At 39.0% G+C, this 20021-nt stretch overlaps 1 protein-coding gene across 7 annotated transcripts in view; it reads right to left on the reverse strand.

The window, feature by feature from the left end:
* The window catches only part of LOC121642399 (thrombospondin type-1 domain-containing protein 7A), a 212574-nt gene that overhangs the window by 89480 nt on the left and 103073 nt on the right, over window positions 1-20021 (reverse strand). For all 7 annotated transcript variants that reach the window (XM_041989126.1, XM_041989125.1, XM_041989127.1 and 4 more), the window contains 3 exons: window positions 19544-19747; window positions 11920-12114; window positions 7128-7374 (listed from right to left, as the gene is read on the reverse strand). In XM_041989126.1, coding sequence (XP_041845060.1) covers window positions 7128-7374; window positions 11920-12114; window positions 19544-19747 — 646 coding nt within the window. The remainder of the gene's footprint in view (window positions 1-7127; window positions 7375-11919; window positions 12115-19543; window positions 19748-20021) is intronic.

The raw sequence follows: 20021 nt of genomic DNA on the forward strand, positions 1-20021 counted from the left end.
GGGGCAGGGAGAGTGGGGTTTGAATCAAATCTGTTAAAAAACAGATTTAAATCATTGGCCCAGCGCTGGTCTCCATCAGCTGTCCCTCTGGCACCACTCTGTCCAAATCCAGAGATCTCCTTCAGCCCTCTCCACACGTCCCGTGTGTTCTTCTGCTCCAGCTGCTCCTCCAGCTTCTTCCTGTAGCTGTCCTTGGCCCGCCTGATCTTGTACTGGAGTTCATGCTGAACTCTCCTCTGCTCCTCTCTGTCCCCTGAAATGAAAGCCCTCTTTTTCTGGTTCAGCAGGACTTTAAGCTCAGGGGTCACCCAGGGTTTGTTGTTGGAGAAACACCGCACCCTCCGGGTTGGCACAGTGTTCTCCACACAGAAGCTGATGTAGTCCGTGATGCAGTGGGTCAGGCCATCAATGTCCTCTCCATGAGAGCTGCAGAGTGTCTCCCAGTCTGTGGATTGGAAACAGTCTCTCAGTCTCTCATTGGCCTCATCGGTCCACACTTTCACAGACTTCTTCTGTGCCAGCTGTCTTCTCACCCTGGGTGTGTATTCAGGGAGCAGATGTACGAGGTTGTGATCAGAGCGTCCAAGCGGGGGGAGGGGGGCGGAGGTGTATGCGTCCTTCACATTAGCATACAGTAGGTCCAGCGTCTTGTTCTCCCTGGTGTGGCACTTCACGTACTGGACGAAAGTAGGGAGAGTGGCAGAGAGCGAGGTGTGATTGAAATCCCCGCTGATCAGCAGGAGGGACTGCGGGTGGCGAGTCTGCATCCGAGTCACTGCGCTGTGGAGCAGCTCACAAGCAGCTGCTGCATCAGCCGAGGGAGGGATGTACACATTAAACAGTATAACGTGTGAAAACTCCCTCGGGAGGTAATACGGCCGCATGCCCACAGCGAGTAACTCAATGTCCCTGGTGCAGAGCTGTTCCTTTACACAGACGTGCGCCGGGTTGCACCATCTCTCGTTGACATACACCGCGAGTCCCCCGCCTTTCCTCTTACCACTCTCCGCCGCACTCCTGTCCGCGCGCGAAAGTTTAAATCCATCCAGGGAAACCACAGAGTCCGGAATAAGTCCATTCAGCCACGTCTCCGTTAGACACATGAGGCTACATTCCCTGAACTCCCGCTGTAGCCGGGTCAGCGCCGTGAGCTCCTCGGTCTTGTTAGAGAGGGAACGAACGTTTCCCATAATCACGGAGGGTAAATATGGCCTGTACCTCCGTTTCCTCTCCTGGAGCTTTCTTCCTGCTCTGCAGCCTCTTCTTTTTCTCCGTATCTCCGCGGGAATCTCCGGCTTCTCCGCGTAGAGAAGAGCAGTGCCGCTCAGAGCTAACAGCTGGTCCCTGGTGTAAACAATGGAGCCGTGGCTGAAACCAAAGGTGTCCCCCGCCGAAGTTTGGAAAAGTGCCAAAAGAAGCAGAAATCCAAATAGAAAAACAATAAAAGTAGGTTTCCCATGTGCAGAATTGCACCTGGTACTGACTACTGTAAAGGAAAAAAGAAAACCAGTCTAAGAACCATATAAAACACTAAAAAAAGGAATAGAGGAGGCAGAGCCGCCGTAGCACGCAGCTGCTCGCACAGCGCCATGTTTCACATTTACACACTTTAACAAATTTCTCTTTACTATGGCTCCAAAAAGTATTCAAATAGACATTGAAGTGAAGAGATATGCTCATTTCATTATGGGTATGCAATATTGAGGTAGAGGCCTAAAACATTGGAACAGGGGCCAAAGGGTTATAGATTAGTTTGACTACTTCCAATTAAAAATTGGGGTTAAAACGAACCCCTAATTATTGTATTTTGTTAAAGAAAATTGTAGGGTTGCAATTCTAGATCTCTTTTAAAATAATTCTTGGTGTTCTGAGAGAAAAAAAAAAATCCACAGCAATTTCTATTCATCTGGGGCTAACAACACAAAACATCAGCCTTGTTTAGAAGGCTATGTAAACAAAGCAGGTCTCTTTCAGCCCTACGGTGTTTTGGGGATTAAATATATCTATGTTTCTTTGCTGAACTGCTTCACAGGGATTGCAACAGAGTGTGAATATGGCCACAGATGTGGACAGGAACATAAAAGGCAAACAACAGCATTTTTCAACTCACATGTAAACATAGCAGTGTTAGTAAATGTGTGACATTGCTCTGAGTGTTCTTTACAACCTGAGAGTCACACTTTTTATAAAGTTTGTTTTTATAAATATATAAAGATCTCAGCAACTCTTAGTCGTTACAGTCACTACAAGCAAAACAAAATGTGATGTGGAGAAATCGTAAAAAACACTGTTGATAGGGTGTTATGTAGGTTGAAAATATCAGAAAAGCCAAATTTGCGATTTTCTTTATGCACAACTTTAAATAGACTCAGTTGAAGACAATAATATTAATTACTCACCGTGAGGTTGAGAAGGTGCCTGATGAGATACTCATTAGTTAGGGTGCTTCACATAGCTCTTATGCCCTTTCTGAAAATTATAGTTGACTATATAAAGTTACTGATCAGCAAAACAAAAGACTAGAAGTCTTCAGATAGTGCAGACCACCAACAGGCCATTGTATTTTTTTTCTTTTGCCAATGATTATGGGCATTAGTTTTGAGTTAGAAGCTCTAATGGCAAAATTTTCCTTTTGTCCCCATGGCCAGGTGCAAACCTATGTCACCACCTGATGGTCACATGACCATGAACAGCTTGCCGGTAAAACCAAACCCTGCATCATACCAGTGTCCATGTTGAAGTGTGCAACTGTTCTCGTAGTTTTAAGTTTCCAATGATTTTTGATAGAAAATTATCCATAATATCATACAGTTACAGTTCTATTGATACCCTCAGCGTCAAGGCTAGAAATAGATATGAGGAGAAGCTAGTGGCAGTTGTCTGAACGAATGCCCTTGTGTCTATCCAGCAAAAATTACTACAGAACTACACAAAAACCATCAAATGTTTGGAAGTGTCATCGTAACCAACCATTTCATGGTATTTTTAGCATCTATACAAAAACAGCCATAATAACTGTACGGTCAGCACTGACATGCTCGCTAACTGCTAGCCAGTTATCACATCTTTCTGGGCTTTTATGTCTTTTTGGTAGTTTGAAGAACGACCTCTTTTTGTCTGTGGAACAACTATGTTTATAGAAGCCAACCACAATGCAATTTTCTGTCATATTTATGAAAATCAAAGAAAGATCTATGAGGACTGACGCTGAAAATCAAATGGTGTTACGCTTTAGCTACCTTTTATTTTCACCAGCAAAAGACCCTGATGTGACAAAAGTAGAGCTCAAGATCTTTGCCCGAACCTAATGGGACCCAACGGGTTCTCCCGGGTTCGGGCTAAATTTCTCTCATTTTACACGGGCCCCAGTCGGACTCGGGCTTGCGTGGTAAATGAGTGGTCATGTGATGAGTTCAGTTAGTGTGAGAAAGATGCGGAAATGGATGATGAGGACGTGAAACGGAGGTTAGCCTCTGGCGATACATTTTGATTCCACCTGCAACGAAAGCTTAACTTTTAAAGCCCGATTAGAGCTCTAGACAAAAATTCACCAATGTACCTGAATGTTTGCGCCTGCCCTGCAGGATCCAGGTGGTGATCCAAATCACCCCCAAAATCTAATCACTTATTCCTTATTCCATTTCAGAGATTTCCTGAAAATTTGATCAAAATCCATCAATTAATATTTTAATTCTGCTGCTAACAGACAGTGAAACCAGTGCCACAGAAAACATTACCGATTCGACTTGGTGGAGGTAACAATGGAAAAAATTGACTGAAACCTCTTGATGTTCAAAACCCTTCCCTTCCTTTCCAACCCCCTGGGCTTCCATTTGTCTGTTGTTTCAACTCTGCCTAGTAAAACACATGCAATAAAAGAAACCCTGGATTTTGACCCCTAAAAAGTGCACCTGCATTGGCTGGGTCAGCCTACAGCTACACAGAGTCGGAGATTCATCTTTATTTTATCATCTGTTCTCCATGAATCACATTTGCCTTGTACTCATCATCCTTCAACCCTGACATAATTTATGTTTCCAACTTCGCTTCTGTAATAACGACACTTGGGAGTTTTCTAGTCTTGAATTATAGTGAGAAACACATCAGTCTGCTTTGGATTTATATTGCAGAAAAATATGACACTGGCAGATCTTTTTTTCCCCTTGTTGTCAAGTGGATCAGTCAAGCATAACTGATACCAGACTGAAGCCAAACTTTCTGACAGATGTTAGAGTAAACTTGTCTATTCTGAATTCACCTCATGGAGTGTGGTCCTCAGAGTTAACCACAAACATCCGGCCGCTCATCTGCCTCATGATTAAATTGCCTTAAAGTATCAATCCCATTTAATTACTGTCATTATCATCAATGAGAAATTACCAGCGCCCAAAACGGCAGGGTTAATTAGGCTTTCAGGGACAGAGAGATTATTTATTTATCTTAAGTTGCCTGCAAAAGGAAGATATGAATTGGGAGTTAACCTCATGCAGTGTGTGCTCAGCTTACAAAACAAGCTCTGTCAGCATCTCCTAATTTTTGCTCTGACTCACTCAACTCTCCTGTTGTCTCTTTGCTCCCCACAACTGATGTCTCTCTTATCTGTCTCTCTGTTTCTGACCCTTGCTTTGTTTTTCTGTCTTGTCTGCTTTCAGTTGCCTGCACATCCATCTGCGGGTATCATCAAATCCTGCCATCTACAGTTAACAACAAAGGCAGAATTTACTGGTATGTAATTTATTTCATTGCTGAACCAAACAGATGCTCAAAAAGTATTTTTTCCCTCTTTTTTCTGCACTCATCAGCCAAGGATCTGAAACAAAGAGGTTCTTCAACAAATGAATTCACAGATCAAAAGGAAACTGAAGCTGTCCCATATTCTTCCAACTGCAGCTCCAGATTTCACTGATTAGTTTCCTCAGTTTGAACGAAGCTAATCAGGAAAATCAGCTGCTGTAGAGATTCGATTGAAACTTGAACACACCTCTTCTTGGATCTTGATGACAACTACTGCTCAAAGCAAGTGGATTTTAGTTCCTGGAACACCAACTTACAATATTAATTGATTAATGGTCATTTATGGATGAATTAAAAAAACATGTCAACTGATAAAGCAGAAGATAGCAGATATTCTGTGTAACTGTGAGAAGTTTAATTAGAAATGTCCTGCAGTGTCTGGTTGCTCCATATGTAGCTTCTCTTTAATGAGATGAAGTTTGGCTAAAAATATGCTTCTCTTGTAATTATGCGTTCATGAATGAATGATGGAAGCTTCCAGTATCCTACATCTGCTGGAAGTGTAGGTTGTGAATCTGCTCAGAAATTAACTCAACACATGCACAGCATATATGTGACAAGTAAGGAGGGTATTGTACAGCCAAATATGACTGGATGTCTGTCATTCTTGATCTACTGGCCTTAGAAACTACCTACAACACCGCAGCTGCTGCTTTTTCTGCCATAATATAATGTTTCAGCCATCATGACTTCTATTGTAGCCATGTTTATACTTTACATTGTACAAATGTACAGTTCTTCATTGAGGTCTCCAGTGTGCCCACCAATAACAGACATTGTACATGAACATGCATTTTCTTTGTATAATTAAAGCTTTTAAAAGATTTGTTGCACAGCAAGAACTATTTTGTCCTTATAACATATGGAAGCTTGTCCCTGTTCAATCCGCTAACTGTACTAGCCATGTTAACAAACTCTGCAGCACAAAGCTGTGATCAGTCTTTGATGGATTTCTTTAGTTTTATTTGTTACTGTAGGCTAATGCTAATGCTAATGCTAATGCTAAAGTGTGATCTTCAAACATTACTGAACAAAAATCAGAACAGCACAAAGATGTAGTGACCACTGAAGCTTCTAATGGGTAGCATGACCTGATAACTTATTTACTCAACCACATTCAAACTAAAGCTATAAAGAATATCTGCAACATTTAAGTGTCGGTGGTACATAACAGATCTCTGATATAATTGTTGCTACATTATTTGTGATCATCGATTCCAGCCTCATTTGTGTCCTGTTCACATAACGTTAGCATCATAGCATAATAGCCTAAGTCATATTTTAAGGTTTTATTTGCAATGACACACAGTCAACCAGCAATATTAGAAGTGGACAGCTTGACAGATATAACAATTTAGCCAAAATATGACAAAATATGCTGTCCATATATGCATCCTTTATGTTGGCATGGTTGTTCGGAACAATACATCCACTTTAGGACAGCAGAGAGTTCAGACATTAGTTTTAGACAATAGCAAACATGGGAATGGAGGAGGAAATAATGATAAGGTACATTCTCAGAAAGAGAGATAAAATGAGGCAGCGCTGTAGATGGCAGTAGTCTGTGCAGCCAAGCTTCTTCTTTGTTTCGTGTGTCATACGTAAGCTATAGTGAGCAACACTGCTCCCACATTACTGCTCCATTTACTATGTATGGGTACGCATCCACAAGCTGGAATATACGTGTAGAGGACACAGTAGACAGACAGTAGACAGACAGTAGACAGACAGTAGGCTTTATCTGTGTGACAATGTCTATGAAAAGGTGGACGAAAGTCGGCTGAAATGAACAGTTGCTCCGTCCACCTTAATCTTATGTTCAGACAATTATTTCACATTAATGCAACAATAATTAAGCTTGTTGTGAGGATAATGGGTAAATTATTCCCAAAATAAAGCTAAAGCAAAGGAATGTGATGGGAATCAGGATCACTTGTTTAAATTGGGAAATACAGCATTAGTCTATGCACTGAGTGCTCTTGTTGAACAGCGTTACAGGCTGCGTGGACTGCAGCTTGTTTTCTGTTTAATACTTTAAACAGATTTTTTTTTGTGCCAATCATTGAATTTAAGTACTTTTGCCAATTAAATTGTAGGTTAAGTAAGTTGGTGCTTACTTTATCTACTAGACAAACTCCTAATGTAACTAAGACAATATAGTAAATATAGCAAATATCAAGCGATAGAGGATTTTTTTTTTTAAAAAAGGTTGCATTCCTAAATAAATCCAAATCATAAACATACGTCAAAACATATGGTATTATTGATCAAGGCAAACCCGCTGACCACAAAAAGAGATTTCACAGATTGAAATGAAAAGCCAAACAGCTTACTTCTTGGGTGGCACCTGTCCAACGTTGACCTTAACACAGATCACCTTGCGAGTCTGCATTCCCATGGAGCATGGACCCTGACCATCACTGCTAGGACGCGCCCCTGCAGAGGTGTTAAGTGATGACGTTGAAGGGTCTTCCATGCAAGGGCCCCAGGGCCCCGTTTGCCAGTGATAAACCGTACAGGTGTGTTCATTACAGTTCCGCACCTCTTGGAGGGCGCTGCTGTTCGGACACAGAGCGCCACCTGAGGAAACCACAGAGAAGAGCAACATTTTAAAAGTGTGAGAAAATATTATTGGATCGTAAAAGGAGGTTACTCTATGCACTGTTTTTATTTTCAGAATAATTACCTGTTGTGAGAGCTCCTAATTCCCCCAAACCTTTCAGTGTCATTCAGCTGACTCATTTGCAGCCTGTCATTTTACATTTTTAAAACGTTTAATTAACTAAGTTTCACAATGCAGTATTAATACAATATGCATGTTTAAGATGATAAAAATAAAGGATTAAATTCATCTAGTGCTTTTCAAGGCACCCAAAGTGCTTTACATTGTCTCCATTATTCATTCACTCCTCACTCATACTTGGTGATGGTAAGCTACATGTGTAGCCAGAGCTGCCCTGAGGCAGACTGACGGAAACATGGCAGCTAATCCGCGCCTACGGCCTCTCCGACCACCACCAAACATTCATATCCATATTCATACACCAGCAATGCCGGCACTGGAGGCAAGGAGGGTTGAGTGTCTTGCCCAAGGACACAACATCAGATGACTGGGGGAGTGGGAATCAAATCGGCAACCTTCCGATTATTGGACAACCCGCTCTAACACCTGAACCACTGCCGACCCAAAATGTGTAAAAGGTAAACTGTAAATGCAGTGTAAAAAATATATATATCTTACTCAAAAGTGAAAATTAATGCTAACATAGCTCTGTGTCGGCAGGATGTGTAATTAAGCACAATTATTATAAGATTCTTTTTAAAATAATTCCTGTGGATAATGCTGAACTGCTACATCAACTCTGTTTTGATCCCAAAATTGGCCATACTGTCCATACTTCAGCATGGCACAAACCTCGGGAAGTAGTTTGATTAAATGCACCTGTCTGACAAACCAACCAAGTTACTAGAGGAAATGTAGCTTTCCATCCAATAGCTTTCCATCTCATATTGTGTTTTGAGTCTCTTTTAAGTCCTTTCACTTTTACTTACTCACTACTTGGTTAGACGCTCATTTTAACTCCCAGATACTCCTGAATCTGTGAGTCCCACTGATCTTAAATGATTATATATTTGTTACAAGCTCACAATAGTTTTTTTTTTTCTTTTAAAGGAGAGAACCTTCCTGGAAAGTATAGGGTTTTTTAACTGGTCACTTATTTAGAGTCTGCTAAATAAAGAGTAGCCAGCTGCTTGCATTTTGTGACAACCTAATAATCATGACAAATTAACCACAAAGAAAATTGTTTTCTTGCAGGAAGTGAAAACAATAAAACAAAACAGTAAATAAGCCAGTTTTCACTTTTAAAGTTTGAAGAGAAATGTGAGGATTTGTTTCTGGAGGCTACACACAGAGGCTTAAATTGATTAATCTTTATGTGGCTGCCAGATTTTATGCAAAGCAATAATGTGATGCAGGCTCAAGAACTCATTGTGTTGTATCATATTTCTTCATAATTACAAAAACCGATGCTTAATGTGTGTCTTTCATAGCATTTTAACCCAACCCTCTTCCTCATGAATCTCTGGGATTTGAGGCTCCCAAACTGAAATCCATAAAAACAAAGACAACAAAAACATAGACAGTTTGATTTGTTTATATATTTGCTGATTGCTTGGGTTAATAAACGGAGTTTGAGTGTGTTAAACCCATTCTGCAAATCACAGGTCAGACTTCAGTGTGCAACCTAGTGCTTTTGATTTCCCCACAGCAATTGCCCTCTTTGTGTTCCTCTTATTTCTCTGGGGAAGCAGCAGTCAGTCGGCTGCTGGGGCAGTGGACTGAGGGAGTCCTGTCTGGTCGAGAGTAATTACAGACACAGACGGCTTTCAGCAAAGTGTGAGGGGCATCACTGGACTGAAATCCCTTCACACCTGAAATTTCTTGCCAGATCTGACAAAAAGCCAGATCCTAAATGAGTGACAGTGCACATATGTGACAATGTCTCACAAATCTCAAACTAATAGTTACTGGGAACAACTTTCTTTCTGCTGACTGATCCACACAATCTTAGCTGACTAACACCTGGGGTGGGGGGAGATAACAACCCAACACTAACGTGATATGACGTCTGATATGAGCCTGACCTAGAAAATGCTGTAGGTAAGACATTACAGAAAATGTGGGGCAGCTCACGGGAAACATTTCAGGTGCAAAATTAGACATTAAATGTGAGCAAATGTACATCCTGTTCTATAGCTGAGGCAGGCTAAGGACTAGGGAAGATAGAATAAGGAGAAAGTGAAGTGTATGACATGTTTTACTTTTTAAAAATTTAAAATGGTGTCACACCAGTTGCAGCCTTTTGAAGCAGCCCTGACCATATCGCTGTTTTTATTTGTGTCATTTTCAGTAAAAATGGTCCTTTCTTTCTATGTTAGTTTGGATGGTTTGCTACCTGAAAGATTTCTGATGGTAATTCTTGCACTGTTTTAACATCTGTTATAATAAATAATCAGACAAATTAGGCATTTATTTACATACAAATAAAGAAATCATTATAGATATCTAAATCTATCCCCTGGGTGGGTTGGGCTGCCTTTCATTCCTTTCAAGTTTGGGTCCTCAACTAGAGTCCTGGGATCCTGAAGGTCCTGTTCAGTATCTTATCTGTTCCTAGGACTGCACTCTTCTGGATGGAGATGTCTGATGTTTTCTCCAGGTATCTGTTGGAGTCACTTCTCCAGTGTGGGGGACACGGCCCCCAGTGCTCCGATGACCACTGTTACCATTATTGTCTTCACCTTCCAGGCTTTCTCCAGCTCTTCTTTGAGTCCTTGGTATTTCTCCAGTTTCTCATGTCCCTTTTTCCTGATATTGACATAATTTAGGACGGCTACATCAATCAAACGGCTTTCCTCTGATGCTTATTAATGATCACAATCTTCGGTTGGATGGCCATCACCATTTACAGTCTGTGTCTGGAAGTCACACAGGATCTTAGCCCTCTCATTCTCCAACACCTTGGGTAGTGTTTCCCATTGTGACCTAGGGGTCTCCAGTCCATATTCTGCATATTCTGGACCCAGTAGTCATTGGAGAACTCATGCTGTGACCTCCAGACTGGGAGATTGGCTCCAACAGATCCCAGGAAGACCATCACAGATCTCCGTCCAGAAGAGCCCAGCCCTAGGAACACCAACAACTGTGCAGAACCACCAAACTACCAGGCCTCTGGTTTATCCATTTCTCATTTCAATTTTCTAAAAATTTGGGTACTGGTTTATATTTAATTTTATTCTTTCTCAAATTAACAGCACTAACAATATAATTTTCTCTCGGGGAGTAATTATTTTTAAAAATTATGCCTCCATTGCCCATATTTGTGCTCCATTCACAAAAAGTTGGAGCAATTACTCCTTAACATGCATCTCGAAAATCATTCCTGATGGGTGTCAAACAGCGAGAGGCTTTTGGGCTTTCCAAAGTCCAACTATAATCACCCCTGAGTAGGCAGTTATGCTAAATAGGTAATTAATTGGCTTATTAGTGTATTAATTAACACAGAATTCCATGCAAACATTGGTGGCTGAATATCAATGTGAACTCTGTGTCTTACGCTTTGAGTGGTTCCTGTGGTTTCAACAAATTTTTACCTTCATTAATATGCAAGACAGGAGCTGCAAAATCTGCCAGGGAGCTCAAAATCTAATCAGATAATCTTCTCTGCAGGGGGAACTTGTAGAGGAGAGAAAGGGCTGCTTTTAGATATTATTCTTGGGTCTGTGTGTGTTCATGAAAATGTATGACAGGGAAAAATATTATTCTATTAAGTCTTTTCAATCATTCTAACACTACATAGAGCTAGATTATATTTAGTCTACTGAGAGTGAAAGATTTACCCAAAAGTTCTGGAAACTTGGGCACCTGTGTCAGACCTTTGATAAACACAGATGTTAGATATGTTAATGCGGCAGGTGAGTCATGCACTGCATAAACTAATACTACAGCAGAACAAATAACAACTAATACAATCAGGTTATTCCAACAAGGGTAGACTAAATTGCAACTTGCTGAATACTCAATCAATCATAAGTTACCCTCAAGCTGCTACATTAATGTACACATTTTTCAGGACTCTAAACAAACCGGCAATTTTTATTTGGCTACATACAGACGCATAGCTAGAGGTGTACAACAGCTACTGGTGATCTTTAATTACAGTTACCCTCCATCACTGTGATCCACGCCACAACCATTGCAGTGACTGTGAGGAAAACACACCCAGATAAGAACATGAGAAAACATCTGGCAACAGGACAAAAACAATGACACACACACAGATTTAAACTCAAGAGAACAAGCACATGCTGAGAAATGATCTAAGAGATTTAAAAAGTGAGTGTCAGGCGAGGAGACAGACTAACAGAAATAATCACCAGGGCAGATAAGAAGACTGTTTGAGATAAGGACAAATGAACAAGAAGACAAGTGTGAAATCAGACATTGGGTGAGTGACAGCAAAGGATGACTTATAAGGCCGTGACAAAGCCGACACCCAGGCTTCATTTGCATGTGTCTCCGTACAAGGTGGTGCAGAAGGGAGGCGGCGGGTGGGCGCTCACCTTCCCCGGCGTTGTAAGCTAGGATGGAGCGGGTCCTCATCTGCTTGCCCTCGATGGTTTTACTGGAGCACGTTTGAGAGCAAGTGGACCAGGATGTCCACTCACTGAGAACACAGTCTCTTGAGCAAGGCACCTCACAGGACACAGACTCTGGAGCTGTGGAAGACGAGCAGAGACTTCTGTCCACCGACTCGCCTGAATTAAAAAAAAACAAAACAAAACATAACAGGGTCAAAGTTGGCCGGTAAGAGCGATACAACCATCTGCATTTCTAATTACGAGGAAACTGAGCTTTTTACAATAGAGAAACAAAATGATTTATTTATTTTAATTAGGAAAAAATAAGGTAGGCATCTGTTTAGCTGTTTAACCTTTAAAAACCTAAGGTCCCCAAATTGGGAACATTGAAACAGATGGTCCCAAAAAGGTCATTTTGGAGACTTCACCTGGACTAGCTGCACTAAAACCTTTCTTATTTTGTCCAGCTTCACTTGATCAGGGTTGACCTCTGCAGATAGTTGTTATCACAGTACTGATTTAGTAGATTAGTGTAACTCTGCTCTTTTTTCAGTATAACAATTACAAATCCCCCCCCCCAAAAAAAAAATAAGTCACAGCATCCCAAATAAAATGCATTTTGTTCACATAGTTCACATGTTGTACTGTGATCTGATAGAGGGTTACAGTTACAGCTGCATCATTTACATTTACCCTGAAAGTGTTTGATTTGTTTTAGGCAGGCCTGAAACTTTTTTCATTTGTGTTATGTGCCATTTACATTTATTCTTCACCTGTAACACATAATATTTACGCATGTTAACACATCTCACAAATCTCACCATTGCTATGATACCAAAATTAATGAAACAGTCTTCGTAGTTGCAGATATATATTAATTTAATTCTGGATGTGCAATTTTCTAGCAGAGCCCCAGAGTTAAAATGGTTAAAATAAGCAATAGTTTGGTCATTTTCTATCAAAATGAGATTTTAATGAAATATATTAGTGTTTATACTGTGGTATGTTTAATTTTTAATATGTTTACGTTACATGTTCCAATAGTACTTTGCTGTTTTTACTAACTAAAAAAAGAAAAAAAAAGCTGTTAAATAAGTACTATATTTTCTTTGTGGTTTTATTTACAATTAAAATATTAATTTCCAAATTCCAAATGCTTCAACTGCTGAAGCAGCTACCATCAGGGATTTCTGTCCTTTAGCTAAAGGTATTTGTTAAAAACAAATAAACATATATGGACAGCAGTAATAAAGTTTTGTGCTAAAACTTACTGCCGGTGCCGTTGTATTTAATTTATGAGTATGCTTAATATGTTTCCCAGGAAACTTTATAACTCACAACCTACCATCTGTCATTCAGGTAAGAAGTGTTTAATTTATTTACATAATCAAGAGTTTTTTAAAAATTCTAGAAAAAGTCACATTATTATAAAAAAAAATAAATAAATAAAAAGGATGAAACAGGTAAAAATGTATTAGAACAGGTAGAACAGCTTGAACAGATAGAAATTCCTCTTCCTTGAAGTTATACATGAGAGATGAACAGCTTCGATGTGGCAACAGAAAATGCTAAATACCTCCGCACGTCCTCTGTCATTGTTTCAGATCATAGGTTCCAGTTTTCCCTTCATTTACCGTTCATGTCTGCTGTTTACCTAATTAGATCAACCAATATTGTATTCAATAGCAAGAGTATCAAATCAGATACTCAATGGAAGGAGAACATGTTAAAAAATGTGCTGAAATTTAGGGAGAAAATGAAAAATAGAGCCTGTTGTGGTGCCAAGGAAAACACATTTCCTTCATCAGGAGCAGTGAGTTATCATTGATTATTTTTTTGAGTTTTCAGGGTGAGCTGACACTAAGGTTAAAAGCTTTATTGCAGGAATGACATTATCATCTCAAACTACAGCAGAGCTGGAGAATGTGGGAGCAGCAGGGAAATGAACAGCTGTGTGTTTTAATTGATGGCATAATGTTAAGCACACAGCCAGAAACATGCATGGCTTTTGTTTGCTTTTTCTTTTATATGAGACACCTGAATTCTCGTAAACAACTTTTGAAGAGTTAGAAGTACCATTTTGGCTTGATTGCTTCAAGGGTACCCAAATCCCAACCAACCAAATGTGGGAGAAAAACATATTTGTGTGACACATGTTACCAGTGCTGAAATGTTGATAAAATGAATAAACTAGTACCCACACAGACAGGTTTTAAACACTAACATTGGTAACATTGGTTGCTGCAGCTTTTTTTTGTAATCTCTAACTCTGGGAAAATGACTGGTGCTGGCATAGTCATCAAAGTCTACTGACCTGTGTGATTGGGACTGCTGCACAGAGTGGTAAACGCTGGTTATTTCAGCTAGTTTTATCTGTGTGGTAATCATTTTTGGGGGGATTTCAGCAGGAATGCCTCACACATCTCTTCTTGAGCTACATGTCTTTGTATAACATTCACATGCACTGCATCGCCTCACATCATATTCTCCCTCGTGTGAAATTGAAAATATTTTGACTAAAATCTTCCTGATAATCACCTTTTATCCTTGCCTCTCTTGCTTGTAGCTGCATTTTCTCTTTTTCATTGTAGTTTATATAATATGCAGCTGAATTCTTTGTAGTTTAATTTGTGGTTTTGTGGTCTCTCCAACTTTTCCCCCCTTAATATCCAGGCAGCAAAGGCCTGTTAACCTGCAGATGACCCATCTGTGTGCTGTTTGATTGACAGCTCTCATGATGACAGTCATCTGTTTTTGCAATCATTTGATATAAGCCAAATCTTAAAAAGGAAGAAGAACAAGAAGAAAAATAAACATCCAGTTAGACATAGTATATTAAAATGGATTCAAGCTATTTTGGTACATAAGTAGATTATCTTTATGTAATTATACATTCTGACTTCATGTGTTATCTTTTGCATGCTACTCAAATAGCTTTTTAAAACAGGGCATTAATAATTTACTGTCATTTTGTCTGTTATCTTTGCGTGGAGGTGAGGAAATCTATTTTGTGTTCTCATACAATACTTTATTATGCAGCTGAAGATATTTTCCAGTCCCTTGTGATAAGTTAGAGAGAAATGTTGAGGTATTATATGATGCTGTATCATGCATTAAGCACTGTTACACCTGACCTGTTGCAGTTAGAAAGATGTAAAGAGGAAGCTGGTTCCCACTTGAACACGCTGGGTCTGATTGAACAGGCCATAGCTGCAGTTGTGTGGTGAGAGGTGTGCTTCCATGAAGCTACTGTATTGTTGACCTCTTGTGGTGTTTGAGTAATACAACTTTTATATCTAATAGAAATGCTACGAATTAAAATAACAGCAGTAAGGTTGGACATATCTTTTGCTGCACAAACTCAACCATAGACTCCCATTTTCTCAGAGGGAAATTTTTAGTATAAAGAAACCTGCAGAATCAAATGAGTCGGGAGCCTTCTATGTACCTTTGCTAACTGAGATATAAATAATTAACATTTAAGCATATGCCAGAAAATGTAAGAAAACATGGAACAACCACAACCAAATACAGTTTTATGTGCAGCCTAATTCCGTTTCTCTTTTTTCTGCTCCTATTAATCATCTTCTGACCCCTCAAACTCAACCTTTGGAAGACACCCAACCTCAGTGTATACAACATGTAGAATGATAAATAAGTCACAACAGATGTTTTCATCAGCACTACATGTTAAAAGATCATTTCTTTATATCAGAATCTTGAATGCTGGACTACTGTTATTTTGATCTTGTTTGGTACAAAATAATCAACCAAGTTTGTAATCATGAGGATGATCTGGAGATTACTGAGGTCAGCAGAATTGGTTATTGAGGGTGTCGATATGTATGGGGCAAAGCACACTTTATTTCCATTCCTCTTCTCCTTATTTCATCATAATTTAAGCTTTTTAGAAAAATAAAAAGCCAATCATATGCCAAAGAAAATCATTAGAAATTTTCATAAAAAAGGGTGAATAATTTTTACATATTCAACAAAATCAGTGAAACAAGAAAACAACTTTAGCCTTATTACTCCTGTTTATTCTACAGGACACTCCACCAAACTTTAAATGATCAGGGCATTTCAGATTTTATGTATCAGAGTAAGTTCTTGGATATTTTTTATGGTTTTACACAGTAACACTTCAAATATTTTTGTTTGTTTATTCTTTTATTTGTGGGTCTATGTATTACTCAGACTATTTAGGTTGGTATTCGATTGTGTTTGATGTCTAGCGTTCCATACTTGCAGTGCACAGAGAAAAACTGATAAAAAACAAACTGCATATTAATATAACATTACAAGATGACATTGCATTACTGCTTAGACTGAAGAATGAAGAAGTTCAGGAGGAGTTGGTTGCTATTACACTTATCAGGTTTTTTCAGCAGGTAAGGAATTCTCAGTAGCAACCTGCAGATGTTAGCATCTGTCTGCTTTATGGCTCCTGACCAACATGTGTTAGTCTGTCAACTGATGTGCAGCTTCTGTACACTAATTCTGATGAGCCAGGGTATGCCTGGCTGACTGCAGTCTCTCTCAGTTTAATAAAATTCATGGCCCAAGTATCAAGTGTGCTACAGATTGTTTCTAAGCACACCATAAAAAATTGCAGCTAAAAGGCTAAATTCAATGTAAACTATGTCATGATATCTACGCTAATAATAGACAGAATTTTAGTGGTTTCATCGGGCTTCAGAACATTACCTTATAATTAGCACATTTAATTTAGATAGCATATAATTTGATCAGATACCTTCTTTTTAAAGCTAACTCAGGTGTTCCTTTGGCTAACACGTTTCTTTCACAGAAAACCTTAGCTTAGCCTACAATTTCCTTTTCCTTACTTAAGCTAACATCTTTTAGTATCTTTCTTAAGCTAACATCTTTTAGTATCTTTCTTAAGCTAACATCTTTTAGTATCTTTCTTAAGCTAACATCTTTTAGTATCTTTCTTAAGCTAACATCTTTTAGCTAACATTTTCATTGACTGAACACAGGTTAGTTTTTGAAAGTAAATTTCTTTTAGCTTCGTTTGTACATATTGCTTAAACAGACAAAAAGAAAAACATTTTTAAGCCCTGTACACACTCCACAAGAACAGAAACAATTATTCTAATTTCAGATTTTTTTTTGTAGCTAATTCTTAACACTTCAACTGAGTGGACATTTTTTTCTTGTGTGATGTGTCATTTAAACACAATTTAAGTTTCTTATGTCCAAAAACTATTACATGTTCAGAAAAACGAGTGTTTGTGTTTAATATGGAAATGCTGGAAGCAAAAAGAGCATTAGCTGGTCAAGGTGGTGAGGAAGTGTGAGAAACAAACAAACAAACAAACAAACAAAAAAAAAAAGAAAGAAAAGTTTGATTTAGCTAGTATTTTGTTTTTGTTTGTTTTAAAGCTAACACAGGTTTCTTTGAACTAGCACTGGTTACTTTTTAAAGAAAAAGATGTGTCTTGGCAAACAATTCATTTATCAATAAATGTTAGTTTTGTCCAGACAGTTCTTGTTATTTTTAAAATTTCCTGTGCTGTTTTAGGGAATCACAACTTGTTATGAATCTACAGAGTAAACATGGCTAACTGCCAAAAGCAGTCTTACATGTCTGGTCATTCTAGCATGACCCTGAATTTACCTGCAGTATTTCCTTATAAATTATCACTAGAGATCAAATTAAAATATCACTTATGTTTTCCATCTTGACATTATCGGTGTTTAATATGTATTATATATAAATTATTAATACTGATAGACTCTTAGCTGTGGAATATCCCCAAAAGAAAAGGGGCTCTGGACATAGAAGCACAAATTCACATGCCGCTGTTGATGTTTTATTTATAGGCTCCGAGTAGCAGCTACAAGTGAACTATATTAACCTACATATTTTTCTTCATGGCTTCAAGTGTTGTTACAAACCAAGAGGTAAGCCATACATACACCCAGGAAAATGCAAACCTTCCATTAACTGAAGTGAAATTTTAGGCCAAAGAGAAGCGAAAAATGTCAGACTGTAACTGATGTTGTCAAAGTGAGATGTGACTTTCACAGAGATGCAGTGAACCAGTCATGACTGAAATGGCAAGGCAAGAAAATAAATGACAGGAGACCCCCCCAACCTTTCTTAGGCTCTTCCTTAGAGACAATATGAATAAACAGAACAACCACCATGAGGGGAAAACCTCCATACTCAGTATGCAGAAAAGAAACAGCTCCCTGCCTAAGTGGGCAGCCAGTCAGCATTTGGAATATCAATAGCCAGTTTCAATAACATTTGTATCGACCTTCGCCTGTTGTCTGGGGTCTGGCTGTGTGGCCTTTATTTTTATGACTGGGACACACACGGAGAAAAGATACAGCCAACATTGTAGTGAAAAATCACTGGGGCGCAAAGAAGATCGAAAATCCAAACAGAACAAATCAATTTTCATCAGATGAGGAACTGAATGTGAGGGGGATCAATCAAACAAAGTCAGAAGGAGAAGGACAGACTTTCTGCTGCTCTTGCAGGACAAAGAGGACTATCCATCAGATACCTGAGGTTAATGCATGAACTGCGATATACATAAGGAGCATAAACCACTACATTAGATGGTAATAATAGCATTTAGGGGGTACATCTGGATATGTATGATGTTCCTAAATAACCGTGCCATGCCACCCAATCCAGAGCTCACCAGAAAAAGGCAACAGGATATCTTAGAAATATCTGTAAACTGCTGCCCCTAAAATTAAAAATTAATAATAATAAAGAGAGGCAGTAAAAATGTAGAGCAGCAGAGTAAAAGCTACTCCAACACTCAGGGCTACGGCAGACTGATTTGATTTACTGCGAGTGGGACTTAATTGTGCGTGTAGAGAGGAAGACTGTAATGAGACAGACAGCGGGAGAGAGGTGGAAAAACTGAATCAAGCAAGCGTTAAAACAAGAGAGGTTTTACAGAGAGAGAGGAGGGATTGAGGGACGAGGAGGAAAGGATTCCTCACAAAGCTGAAAAATGGCAACCAGGAGTCATGTAATGGAAATCTTCTCACGTAAGGCGTTGCACAACAGAGCGCCAGAGGGTTAGCACACAGGTGACCTTGAAAATATGGGAATTTTTGTGCAATGCTTGTTTTATTTCTTTTCTTTTTTTTTTTACTTTTAACCCCTTAACACCTGAATTTATAAACTATTGTATAAAAACAAAATAAATGCAGGAAAAAAATTCGGGGAAAAACAACAAAAAGAGAAAAAAAACTGGAATAAAATAAGATACAAATAGATATTAAATAAATAAGTAACAATTCATGAAAAATAATAAATAAATTTAATAATATAAAATGTATACATAAGTATGAGTGAATGAAAACAAATGGAACGATAAAATTAATTAGTTACACAAAAATAAATGCAATAAACAAAGTCTAGAGGTGGTTTGTTGCAAATTTGGGACACCAGGTGTCAAGGGCTTAAAAGGCAAATTGGGGTTGAGTAAGTTCATGCAAATTTGCTTGCTAATGTCAAAAAACAAACACTGAAAATGGTGGCAAGGAAGCTTCCTTCTCATCTGCTCAGCACGACATTCAGCAACATTAGTGAGATTAAATTCTCTCCTCTCACCATTGTTGTTGATGCATTGGACCTGTGGCAGCTGAGTTCCAGGGCCGCACAGCTTCCCATCGTCAGGTAAACACTTATCCAAATCGACCAGTTCCCAGTTGTAGCAAACAGGCTCGTCACAAGGTATGGCCTCCACCAGGTGTGGGCAGTTTCCTGGGCCTCCTGTTGGCTCATTGGTAATCTGTCGTTTTCTTAGTTTGAAACCTGGAAATCAGCAAATAATGTGAAGCATCACCACAAATAACAAACTTTAACCTTTATGTGTCTAATATACAGTAGCAGAAAGTAACCAAGTCCATTTTTCCAACAACAACACTGGCTCTCATTTACAAATATCTTCTCATGAATTCATTAAGTTGCTCTAAAGACGTTTCTTAGGAAAACTCTATGAGAGATTCAAGTGTTCGTTGACCACAAAACTGTTTGGATCTTTTCTCTTAGATTGATGAATGCCAATCTCTTTGTAATTTGAACGGAT

The sequence above is a fragment of the Melanotaenia boesemani genome, chromosome 6 (genome assembly GCF_017639745.1).
Source record: "Melanotaenia boesemani isolate fMelBoe1 chromosome 6, fMelBoe1.pri, whole genome shotgun sequence".
Taxonomy (NCBI): Eukaryota; Metazoa; Chordata; class Actinopteri; order Atheriniformes; family Melanotaeniidae; genus Melanotaenia; species Melanotaenia boesemani.